The sequence below is a fragment of the Silene latifolia genome, chromosome 1 (genome assembly GCF_048544455.1).
Source record: "Silene latifolia isolate original U9 population chromosome 1, ASM4854445v1, whole genome shotgun sequence".
In the NCBI taxonomy this organism is placed as follows: Eukaryota; Viridiplantae; Streptophyta; class Magnoliopsida; order Caryophyllales; family Caryophyllaceae; genus Silene; species Silene latifolia.
In genome coordinates this window covers 131,433,570-131,445,035 of record NC_133526.1, presented here as the reverse complement: position 1 = coordinate 131,445,035, position 11,466 = coordinate 131,433,570, and the positions used below count along the sequence as shown (strand labels likewise).

The 11,466-nt window shown below is 42.4% G+C and overlaps 1 protein-coding gene and 1 non-coding gene across 2 annotated transcripts; both read left to right on the top strand.

The window, feature by feature from the left end:
* The first annotated feature begins 255 nt into the window (after positions 1-255).
* LOC141617677 (small nucleolar RNA R71) lies at positions 256-362 on the top strand. The gene has a single exon (XR_012531177.1). It is a non-coding gene; the product is annotated as a small nucleolar RNA R71 (small nucleolar RNA).
* A 6,801-nt stretch (positions 363-7,163) lies between these two features.
* On the top strand, positions 7,164-8,476 carry LOC141656093 (uncharacterized). Its single transcript, XM_074463019.1, has 4 exons — positions 7,164-7,243; positions 7,351-7,487; positions 7,569-7,772; positions 7,881-8,476. Exons 1-4 carry the CDS (start codon positions 7,164-7,166, stop codon positions 8,474-8,476), a joined length of 1,017 nt encoding a protein of 338 aa, XP_074319120.1.
* Positions 8,477-11,466: the final 2,990 nt, after the last annotated feature.

The following is an 11,466-nucleotide window of genomic DNA, read 5'->3' as shown; positions in this document are numbered from 1 at the left end:
TTCAAGTTGATTGTGTCAATGTGAGCACTAAGTTGAGCACCCAATTGAGTAACGGTGTCCACTTCATACTTTCCTCCTCTAGTAGCCTTGCGAGGCCTACTATATTGCGAATTATGGACCGCCATTTCCTCAATCTTGTTCCATGTTTGATTGTCATCAACTTCGGTGAACATTCCATTTGATCCCATATTGAGAATGTTCCTTGAATCTTCATATAAACCATTCCAAAATTGTTGCACTAAAAACCATTCGCTAAGTCCATGGTGAGGACATGAGCGACAAATACCTTTGAACCGCTCCCAAGCTTCATACAAAGATTCTTCATCCCTTTGCTTAAAACCCGTAATTTGAGCTCTTAGCATATTGGTCTTCTCCGGTGGGTAGAATTTTTTGTAGAAAGCTAGAGCTAGCTTCTTCCAAGAATCTATTCCAAGGGTGGCCTTATCAAGGCCCTTCAACCATTGCTTCGCGGTGCCGATTAACGAAAAAAGAAATAAGACCCATCTTATTTGGTCTTGAGTCACGCCCGTTTGAGAGATAGCTTCACAATAATCACAAAATGTTTCCATATGAGAATGAGGGTCCTCACTAGGCATTCCCCCGAATTGGCTCCTCTCAACTAGTTGAATGAAGGCGGACTTGGCAATAAAGTTTCCGGTAAGATGTTGTGGGGTAGGAGTACCATTTGGTAAATCCTCCTCGGTGGGTATAGAGTGTGACGAGAATTTAGGCATTGTAGGTGGATTTTGTGTGGTATTGTTTAATGGGTTTTCTTCTCCTTCTATTGCGAAAGGATTGACAAACTCACTAGTGGGTTGAACAACTTCACCAACACCTCCCAAATTCCTCCTAACAAGTCTCCTATTATTCGTCAAGGTTCTTTCGATTTCACGGTCAAAAGGTAACAAATCTCTTTGTAACCTTCTAGACATGCAAAATATCAAACAACTAGAAAACAATTAGAACAAACCTTGAGGAGTTTTACTTCCCCAAGGTGAAAAAGACACAACTAAAAACAATAAAAGAAATCTTAAATCAATTAAACACTGTCCCCGGCAACGGCGCCATTTTTGATCGGAGCCATTTGGTGTTCACAATTAAACATATGTGGTCGTTGGTCAATGGTCGATACAAAACACAATTTATACTTCACAAACAACTCTACAATTAGTAAAGAGGCAAGTAAAGGTCGGATCCCAAGGGACGGGTATTGAAATGAAGATTCTATTGTAACTAGTGGTGTCTAGGGGTGTCACAAATTGGGTTGATGTAGAAGGTTACTAAACTAAAATAGCAATGAAAATTAAACTAACAAGGTAAATGAAATAAGGGTGTAAACAATTGATTAAAAGCACTAGGGTGTCATGGGTTCATAGGGGAATCATGGGATATGATCATACAAACATGTTCTCAAATTATAAGCAAGCAATTATTGTTGTGATGGATTGAGTTGGGTTATATCTTACAATCCTAGGAAATTTTGGGTCCTGAGCCGAATCTCTTAGATTGTACAACACCTACAAGTCGACTTAATCTTCCCTACTTAACACATGCATGGTCTAACAAGACTCGAGTTGGGTTATGTCTTACAAGTCAAGTTGAAAGGATAGAAGATGATAGTAAATGCAAGGATTCATAGGCTTAGCATTTCATCAAATATAACATGTGCATGTATTAAGATCAAAACAAGCAAGCAAATAAACCATGAAAGCATATTAATTTAAGCATGAATCATTCCCCATGTTGGTTTCCCTAATCACCCATTAAACCCTAGCTAAGAGACTACTCACTCATTATCATATTGATCATGCTAGAAAGGTTGTCAATCATACTAACATAATGAAACATGATGAATAAATGAAAGTAATTAGCAATAATTAAAAAGGGATTAAGAGATTATACCTACTAATGATTCCAATAATAAAGCAAGAATAATAAAAGTACTTGAATCCTAGATTGAGAGGTTGTCAATCTCCCAATAATAACCCAAATAATCTTCAATTACCCAAAATAAAGTAAGAACAAGAGAGAGATTAAAGAACTAAAACTTGGATTAAAACTTGATTAATATTTGATTACAATATTGAAGAGAGATTTGATTGATATTAACTACTCTAATTATTGATAAGAAGAACATGGTCCTCTAATTAGACTAATGGGGTATTTATAGTGAAAATTAGGGAGGATGCATTAGGGTTAACTAAGGGCTAAACTAGTAATTACACTTTTTAAGTTGAGCAAGGAGCCTCCGGGATTGTCCGAGAGAAGGGCTTCTCCATTTCGTAGCTTGAAGAACGAAACTATGTTGTGCTGTGATCCGTGCGGCTGGGAGTCGGGACGGCCGGATCTGGGATGGACGATCCGAGCGGATCAAGGAACAAGACGCTCGGACTGGCGACGGGGAATCCGAGCGGATTCCTGGTGAGGACGCTCGGATTGGGGAGGACGGACGGATTCTCTACAATCCGTTCGGATTGTAGTTCAGCAGCTTTCCTTCTTCTTTTTCTTCCCTTTTCTTCATGAATTCCTTGGGGATTTCCTTGGGGACTCAAGGATCCTTTTCTCAACAATGCTCTTCTACTATGCTATGTACAAAGGCCTTCTAGTCTTGTCTCTCCTTGATGCTTGGTCATTGAATATGATCAATTTAGCCTTGTTTTGCCATGAAAATGCAAGATTCTTACTCCTTTCCTACCAAGGGATCAAAATCTCAAAGAATATGCAAAACAAAGAACTAAAGATAAGAAATGACCCAAATAGGCACTAAAAAGCATAGAAACAATGGTAAATCGGGGGCTAAATATGCGCCAATTATGGTCGCATCAGGACGCGCAACTTTGCTTGGCCGCGGAGGGTGACGACAAGCTTCGTTACCTTACCAAGGCCTCTCCCGCCTAACCTAATGCTAGGTCTACTACCGCTGCTAGGCAAGCCTATGAGGTTTACCAAACGGAGTCGGCCGCGATCAAAAATGTGTTGATCTTCGCCATGGAGGCCGAACTCCAAAGAAGTGCTATAAAGATTAGCACCGCTCATGAGATCTATACGAAACTTGTGACCATGTTTTCACGAGCTCCGAGGATCATTCAATATGAAGCGGCATCCGCATTCTTTGATCTCAACATTAAGGAGGGCCAAAAAGTTAGCCCTCATTTGCTCAAGTTGATGGAGCATATTGAGACTCTAAAAATGCATAAGGTAGAGATTCCCTAGGAACTCGTCATTGATCGAATTCTTCACTCCTTAAACAAAGTTAAGGCATATGTTCAATTCAGGGTGAATTTTAATATGCAAAACAAGAAAGTCTCCCTTGATGAGTTACACAAAATGCTTGTGCAAGCCGAAAGGGACATGGGGCTAAGTGTTAGCACCACCAAGGATGTGGTCAATGTTAATCATAAGAGCAAAGGGAATTTCAAGAAAAGTGGCAAAAGGGGAATAAATAAAACTCCCTACAAGAATAAAGCAAAAACTTGTGAAGCTAGCTCCTCCAAGCCCAAGTACAGCGCCCCGTCCGGGAACAAGTGCCACTATTGTAGTGGTGTTGGGCATTGGAAAAGAAATTGTTCAAAATATCTTAGCGATATCAAAGCTGGAAGGGTCATTCCACTAGGTATATAATTATCCCTATCTTTTATGTTTCAATCTCAACTTTGGTATGTTGATACAAGTTGTGATGATTACACTTTTTATTGTAATTAGGGCATCCTAGCAAGAACAGGGGCAAAGAAAAGCAAGCCTAGAAGATCTTGAGGGAAGCTAAATGTATCCAACCATAATGCTAGATCTATGGAAGCTTGGCTTTATGTTGCTTTGTCTTTATTTTCATGTTGTATTTTGAGATTTTAGAACTATTTTGATTTCCTCGTGCGACTTGGAGATTTGTTTGTATCCTTTAAACAATAGTTCTATTGTGGATATTGGTGACTTGGTTTGCAACCCAAGTCACTTGCTTTATCGTACCGTTTGTTCTAAGATTTTCATCATACACTACTTGCATCGTGAAATATAAGATTATCAACTTAAATTGATCAAATAGACAATTATAATGATTAGATCATTATAAGTCCATAAGCTATGAATTTGATTCTCCTTATGCTAATGTTACTAATAGTAATAACTTACTTATGTAAGATCAATTATAAAGTTATGATGAGCTATTGAACTCTATAGAGGATAATTTAATTTTACCAATTGGCTACACCATTTATAAGACTCCATACGAGTTATGGGAAGGCTTAAGACTTCTAGTTTGTTCATTACATGGACATAAGTCGATTTGAGTTGTCAAACTCACTTTTGGGAATTAGCAATCCAAAATGAACATGTTATTTTGGAAGGCTACCCAGGAGATACCTGAAATAGAGAGTCTAGTTAACAACATGGATCCGATTTGCATATAACATGAATCAAGCTGCCATGATAGGGCTGGTCTTTTATGAGCTAATGTGTTAGTCTTGAGAAACTTCTAATACTCCATCATAAATATGTTTGTGACTCACAAAGCTATCTCTCAAGAAGATAGATGTATTTCTGAGAGATAGAGTGGGACTAGAATGGATCGTCACAAACATGTCTTATAGTTAATGTGTTACTTTGTGAAAGTAATGAAAAACTATAATCTATAAAGATAGAGTGGGAGTATAGTTCAGTGGGAGTTTAGCACACATGTCTTGTTGTTAAAATGTTGCTTTCCGAAAGTAATGGTATTATTCCAAATCGACCTTGTTACGACTGAGCCATAGCATTATAATACAAAGATTGTTACTCAAGAGTAGATTTACTTTAAGGCGAGGGTCTCCTTAAAGGTAAATAGAGCTTTAGAGTACCTAAATGCATAGATTGATATGAATATGTTGATCAAGATAAATTATGTTAGGGATTGCCACATTTCATTTGATGATGAATGGCAAATGATATTAAAGATTCGCTTTTCTAAAATGGGAATTTAGAAAAGGAATGTGTTTGGAACACAAAATCTTGGATAAATATCTAAGAATCCTAACATATTATGCAAAGCTTTCTTAAGTGATCCCAAAATGGTCTTAAGCAAGCATTAAAGGATTATACTTTTCGTTCATGTGATAATTGAGAATGGTATCATTCACATGATTAAAGAATCATGATTATACATAAAGCTAAGTGGGAGCAAGAATTATTTTTCCATGTCTTATATGTTGATAACAAATTACTTATTGAGAATAATGTACCAATGCTCTCTTCTGTGAAAGAGTGGTTGGGAGACTAGGAAAAGGTGCGATATATTCTAAGATTTCTGAATCTATTGTTTGGGCTAAAAATCACATAATAAGAAAAGCCCACTTTATAAATAATGGATCATGAAAGAAGGGGAGCCCGTGGTTGGGGAAAGCACAAGAAAGGGAGAATGGGCCGGCACGCACGTGAGAAGAAGGTTGAAGCCCATTAAAGGAAGCATCTGAACTTAGGAAAGAGGAGTCAGGGAGAAGTTAGGGAGATCAGGAAGAATAAAGGGAGATCGCGCGTTATGGCAAGAGTTATTATGGAAGTTATACTCTTTTCCATAATCAAGGTAGGATACGTCTAGGGTCCTTACCCTATAAATAGCCAAGGAAGCAATCAAAGGAGGACATTCATGCATACATTCATTCAAGACCTCACAATACCTCGTGATTAGCAAGATTTACATTCCGTCTCGGTTATAATCATCCTTCTATTCAAAGCTAGTGCAATATTTGGCAGGGTACCGTCCCTCCTGCGGTTGTTCCCACATTGGATTTTCCGCGTCACCAAATCTAACATGTCAATTTACATTACGAGCATTATTTCCTTATTTAAGTATCATCATACAAGCGATCAATCAAATAACCAACGAGTAAGACCGCATTGACCCAAAACAACCAATTTGGTAAAAATCACCTAAATTGTTTGGCGCCCACCGTGGGGCATTGTGGTCGTCAATCGTTGATAATCTAAGTACACAATGGATAAGCAAGTATCAGATGATATATCAGGGAGCAGTCAACCGTCGCTACCACCAAACTCTACTCAAAACCAAGCATCAGCAGTGGCAACGCAGGCTCCCGGACATACCTCAAGAATCACACCAACAGCAAAAACCTCTTTGCCTCCTAAAACTCCTGCTGTCACAACCCAAGCTAGATCAGATAAGGGAACACCATGCTCAGGCCTCACCCCGCCACCCAGTCCAACACAAATCTTGCTCGCTGGCGTAGAGAACCTTCAGAAAGCCATGGAAAACATGAGAGAAGACCAGAAGAAAGCTGAAGCTGACGCAAGGAAGAGAGACAGAGAGCTCTGGGCGCAGATAGATATCCTAAAACAGCAGTCTGTCACCCCAGCAAGCAGGGCAGGAGAAGGAAGATCTCCGCTAGTAGATCTGACACAGGGGGCATCAGGCAGCAGGAATTCACATCGGCAGATACCAGCTGAACTGGTAACATGGTTGGATCTAGCTACAGTACCATCATATGGAAGAATAACCCCACAAGGGCTGGGATGCCTCACACCGGATAACTGGTCGTCAGCCAGCCGTGTGGAAACACGAACAGGTGGCACCCCTGTCAGGAATTCCATAACAATTGACCAGACACCTGGAGCAGGATCCGAGTGGAACCAGCAAGTAAACTGGCAGTAGGGAACGATCGTTACTTCAACCCCCTTAGCTGCTAGGACACATCAGAACCTTCAAGAGTTCAGGTCAGGAGGCATCTTATTGAACCAGCAAGCAGCTAACAGGCAGGCCCCAAACTCAAGTAGCATAACAAATCAGCAGTACTTGGAGCTAAGAGATATGCTAAGTAGGGTCTCAGGACTGCCACCCCCACTCGAGAAAGCAGCACCTGAAAGTTATGCCGACTCGCCATTCGTGGACGCCATATCCATCACAGCTATGCCAAAGGGATTCACGAGTCCAAATATGCCTCTCTTTGACGGCACAGCAGATCCCTTTCACCATATAAGCCAGTACAAACAGAAGATGATGACAGTGACAGCTGTAGGGCAAGTCAAAGAGGCATGTATGTGCAAAGGATTTAGATCCACCTTAACGGGGCTGGCACTTCGATGATTTGTAAGTCTACCTAACAGGTCGATATCCACATTTGCTGAATTGGTAAACGCGTTCACCCATCAGTTTGCAAGTAGCAGGAAGCCGTAAAAGCATGCGGGAGATCTATACAGAATCGTCCAGGGGGCAGGAGAAACCATCGGAGAATACAACACCAGATTCAACAATGAGAAGGTGGCAGTACGGGAATGTGATGTTTCGACAGCAGTAGAAACCTTCAGGAGGGGCCTCCACTATGATTCTGACCTGTATAAGTAGCTAACTATGCATTCTGGCCACAGCTTCGAAGCAGTACAAGAAAATGCAGCTGCCGCAATCAGACTAGAGGAAGACATCCTAGCCACAGCTAGCCTACCTAGTACACCAAGTGTTTCCAGTACCTCAGCCGTAGAGAAATCAGGAAGAAAGCAACCTACCAGTAAGAGGGATGAAAGATATAGGCCATATGGAAGGGGAGTCAACAGAATCGAGGAAAATCAGCAACTCCCTACTCTGGCAGAGTATGGATTCACTACGGGCACCGGAGGAATCCTGAAGGCACTCAGGGAGATGGGAGACAGGGTAAGGTGGCCCAAGCCACCAGTAGAAGAACAGGCATGGCGAAAAGATAGCAAAAAGAAGTGTGAGTTCCATCGTGATATTGGGCATAACACTGAAGACTATTACACACTACGAAGAGAGATCAAGGGCCTGTACAAACAAGGTGAACTGAGCCACCTATTACCACGTGGGGGCAAGCAGTAGGATAAGGTAGGCTCCGCGAAGCCTGCAAATCCACCCACATGTACCAAGATCATAAACGTGATAACAGGCGGCTCAGACATAAGTGGGCTAACGTACTCGGCAGCTAAGAGGCATGCCACCGGTACTAAAGGAGATAGACCGGCAAATTCTTGCAGAATTTCTCACAGTGATTTATCAGCTGTCACCTTTGATGAAGGAGACACATATAACGAACGGGAACATCACGACGCACTCATTATCACCCTGACAATGGCTAACTACACAGTCAGAAAGGTCCTGGTAGATACATGCAGCTCGGTGAATCTGATCATGCTGAAAACTATAGAAAATATGGGATTCAGCGAGAAGGACTTGCAGAATAAAACCATCCCGCTGGTAGGCTTCAGCGGGGAGACAGCCAACTCACTAGGCGAGATAGTCATCCCAACCTATGTAGGAGGGTTCAACAAGCAAATCAGGTATCTGGTCATAGACGGGCCCTCCACCTACAACGTCATTCTGGGAAGACCCTGGCTGCACCAAATGAAAGCAGTCCCCTCAACATATCATCAATGGATAAAATTCCCCACTCCATGGGGAGTAGAAGCAATACGAGGAGATCAGGAGGAAGCTAGAGGCTGCTACAAGAAACCACTAAAGTGCACCACCAGTCCTCCAGTATAGCAATTACAGAAGCAGCCTGTCCAGGACAAATACATTGAGCCCCCAGCCGAGGAGCTAGATCAGATCAACCTGGACAAGCTCCACCCAGAAAGGACCGTGCTAATTGGAGCCGGATGCACAGGGAACCTAAGGCAACAACTAATCAAATTTCTGCAAGATAACATGGACTGTTTCGCATGGTCACACGACGACATGATAGGAATAGACCCGTCCATAATAACTCATAAGCTCAGTGTGGAACCAAAGTGTAAACCCATCCAGCAGAGAAGAAGGAAGTTTGCAGCAGAAAGAAATAAGGTAATTAATCAAGAGGTAGATAGCCTTCTAGCAGCAAAGAAGATAAGAGAGGTAAAATATCCAAAGTGGTTGTCCAACGTGGTGGTGGTGCCTAAGAAAAATGGAAAGTGGAGAGTATGTGTGGACTTCACCGACCTCAACAAAGCATGCCCTAAAGATCCCTTCCCACTACCTCACATCGATGCAATGGTGGATGCGACAGCTGGACATAAGATGCTGACATTCCTGGACGCATGGAGTGGATACAATCAAATTAAGATGGACCCTGCAGATCAAGAAAAGATGGCAGTCATGTCTGAAAGAGGAATATATTGTTATAACGTCATGCCATTCGGCCTAAAGAATGCAGGCCCCACATATCAAAGGTTGGTCAACCGCATGTTTAAAGAGCAGATAGGAAGAACTATGGAGGTATATATCAATGATATGGTGGTGAAATCGGAGAAAGCCAAAGATCATATGCAGCATCTGGCAGAAACATTCAGCACCCTAAGGGAATACAAAATGAAGCTAAATCCATCTAAGTGTACCTTCGGGGTATCCTCTGGGAAATTCTTAGGTTATATTGTAACTCAAAGAGGGATAGAAGCCAGCATCGAGCAGATCAAGGCTGTCTTGCAATTGGAGTCACCCGAAAAGCCTAAGGACGTTCAAAAACTAGCTGGCAAGGTAGCAGCCTGAGCAGGTTCATCTCAAGATCCTCAGATAAGTGCAGATTTTTCTACGACATATTGAGGAAAATCCAAAAGTTCGAGTGGACCGCAGATCACGAGCAAGCATTCAGAGAGCTGAAACACTACCTCAGCAGCCCACCACTGCTGTCAAAACCGGAACCAGGAGAACCATTGTTCCTCTACCTGGCCCTCACAGAGGTGGTAGTGAGCGCTGTTCTAGTCAGAGAGCAGGAGAAGGAACAGAGGCCAGTATACTATGTAAGCAAGTCTCTGCTGCCAGCAGAAACCAGGTACACATCTCTCGAAAAATTAGTACTAGCACTGGTAGTAGCATCTTACCAGCTGCGCCCCTATTTTGAATCCCACACCATACATGTCGTGACCAACTACCCGCTGAAGTCTATAATGAGGAAACCAGAACTGTCAGGCGGAATGTCGAAGTGGTCTGTACACCTTAGTGGGTATGATATCCAGTATGACCCCAGAACAGCAATCAAATCGCAAGCATTAGCAGACATTGTCTCAGACTTTAGCCCAGCCATCCAAAATCTTGCAGATGAGGAAATCCTCACCGTAGAGGGGAACAGGGAGGTAGAGGTCTGGCAGATTCATATCAATGGAGCCTCCAACCAAAGGGGGGCAGGTGTAGGGTTGATCCTGTAGTCACCACAGGGAGATATGATAGCATAAGCAGTAAGATGTGAATTCAAGGGACCCAATAATGAAACAGAATACGAGGCCTTGATATTAGGAATGCAGCTAGCTCTGGAATTAGGAGTCAGGCACCTGCATATATCCAGTGACTCTCAACTAATAGACAACCACATGAATGATGAGTTTATAGCCAGAGATTCAAAGATGATTGCATACTTGAAAGTAGCAAAAGAGCTAAAACAGAAATTCAAAACTTGCAAGCTCAAGCAGATTCCCAGGGATCAGAATGTGGAAGCAGATGCCTTAGCAACTCTGGGGGCAACGTTCAAGCCAACAGAACTATCCATCATTCCTATCGCACATATGCTAGAACCTTCTATCCAGAAGACAGATGAAATAGACAAAGGAGAACTGGAGGATCCTCAGGACGAAGTGGGAGTTCAGACAGCTACGGAGGCCGAGGAAGGCTCTCAGCCAGTCAACCAGCCGTCTGATCAACCATCTACATAGGCGGATAACTGGGATTGGCGCACACTCTACCTAGAATAGCTGCGACATGGCAAGCTGCCAGAGGACAAAAAGGAAGTAAGAGCTTTCAGAGTGAAGGCCTCCATATTTATACTAATCGATAATTCACTCTTTAGGAAGTCACTGGCAGGACCCTACTTACGATGCCTGGACAAGGAAGAAGCACAGACCGTGTTACATGCTCTCCACAGTGGTAAATGTGGAAACCATGCAGGGGGGAGGAGTCTGTCAAGTAAAGATCTCAGACAAGGATACCTTTGGCCCACAATGAGGGCAGATGCAGCAGAATACGCACGTAAGTGTGACGCCTGCCAGCGTTCAGCACCAATGATCCATCAGCCAGCATAGCCCTTGCACCCTATCATTTCTCCCTGGCCGTTCATGGCATGGGGCATGGACATATGTTTAGGTATTTTTTACCAACTTGATTGATTAGGGTCAATACGGTCTTACTCGTTGGTTGATCGTATGATTGTTCGTATGTTGATAAGTAAATAGAGAAATTGAATACGTAATGTAAATTGACACGTAAGATTTGGTGACGCGGAAAACCCGATGTGGGAACAACCGCTGGAGGGACGGTACCCTGCCAAATATCGCACTATACTTGAATAGGAGGATGATTACAATTGAAACGTAAAGCTAATCCTGCTGGCGCGAGGTGTCAGGCCTGCAAGATCTTGGACGGATGTATATTTGTGTATAAGAATATGCTAATGCCTTGGCGTAAATATGTGTGTGGATGCGTTGTTGAATGTCCTTCTTGATTTGCTTCCTTTGCTATTTATAGGGTGAGAACCCTAGATATGTCCTACTTTGATTATGGAAAAGGGATAT

Bases quoted from the DNA above. Each gene is read 5' to 3' on its own strand.
- LOC141656093 (XM_074463019.1), top strand. From the start codon at position 7,164: ATGCGGGAGATCTATACAGAATCGTCCAGGGGGCAGGAGAAACCATCG. The intron at 7,244-7,350 runs GTGGCAGTACGG...TTCTGGCCACAG, and splicing joins CCAGATTCAACAATGAGAAG to CTTCGAAGCAGTACAAGAAA. The intron at 7,488-7,568 runs GTAAGAGGGATG...CTACTCTGGCAG, and splicing joins AGGAAGAAAGCAACCTACCA to AGTATGGATTCACTACGGGC.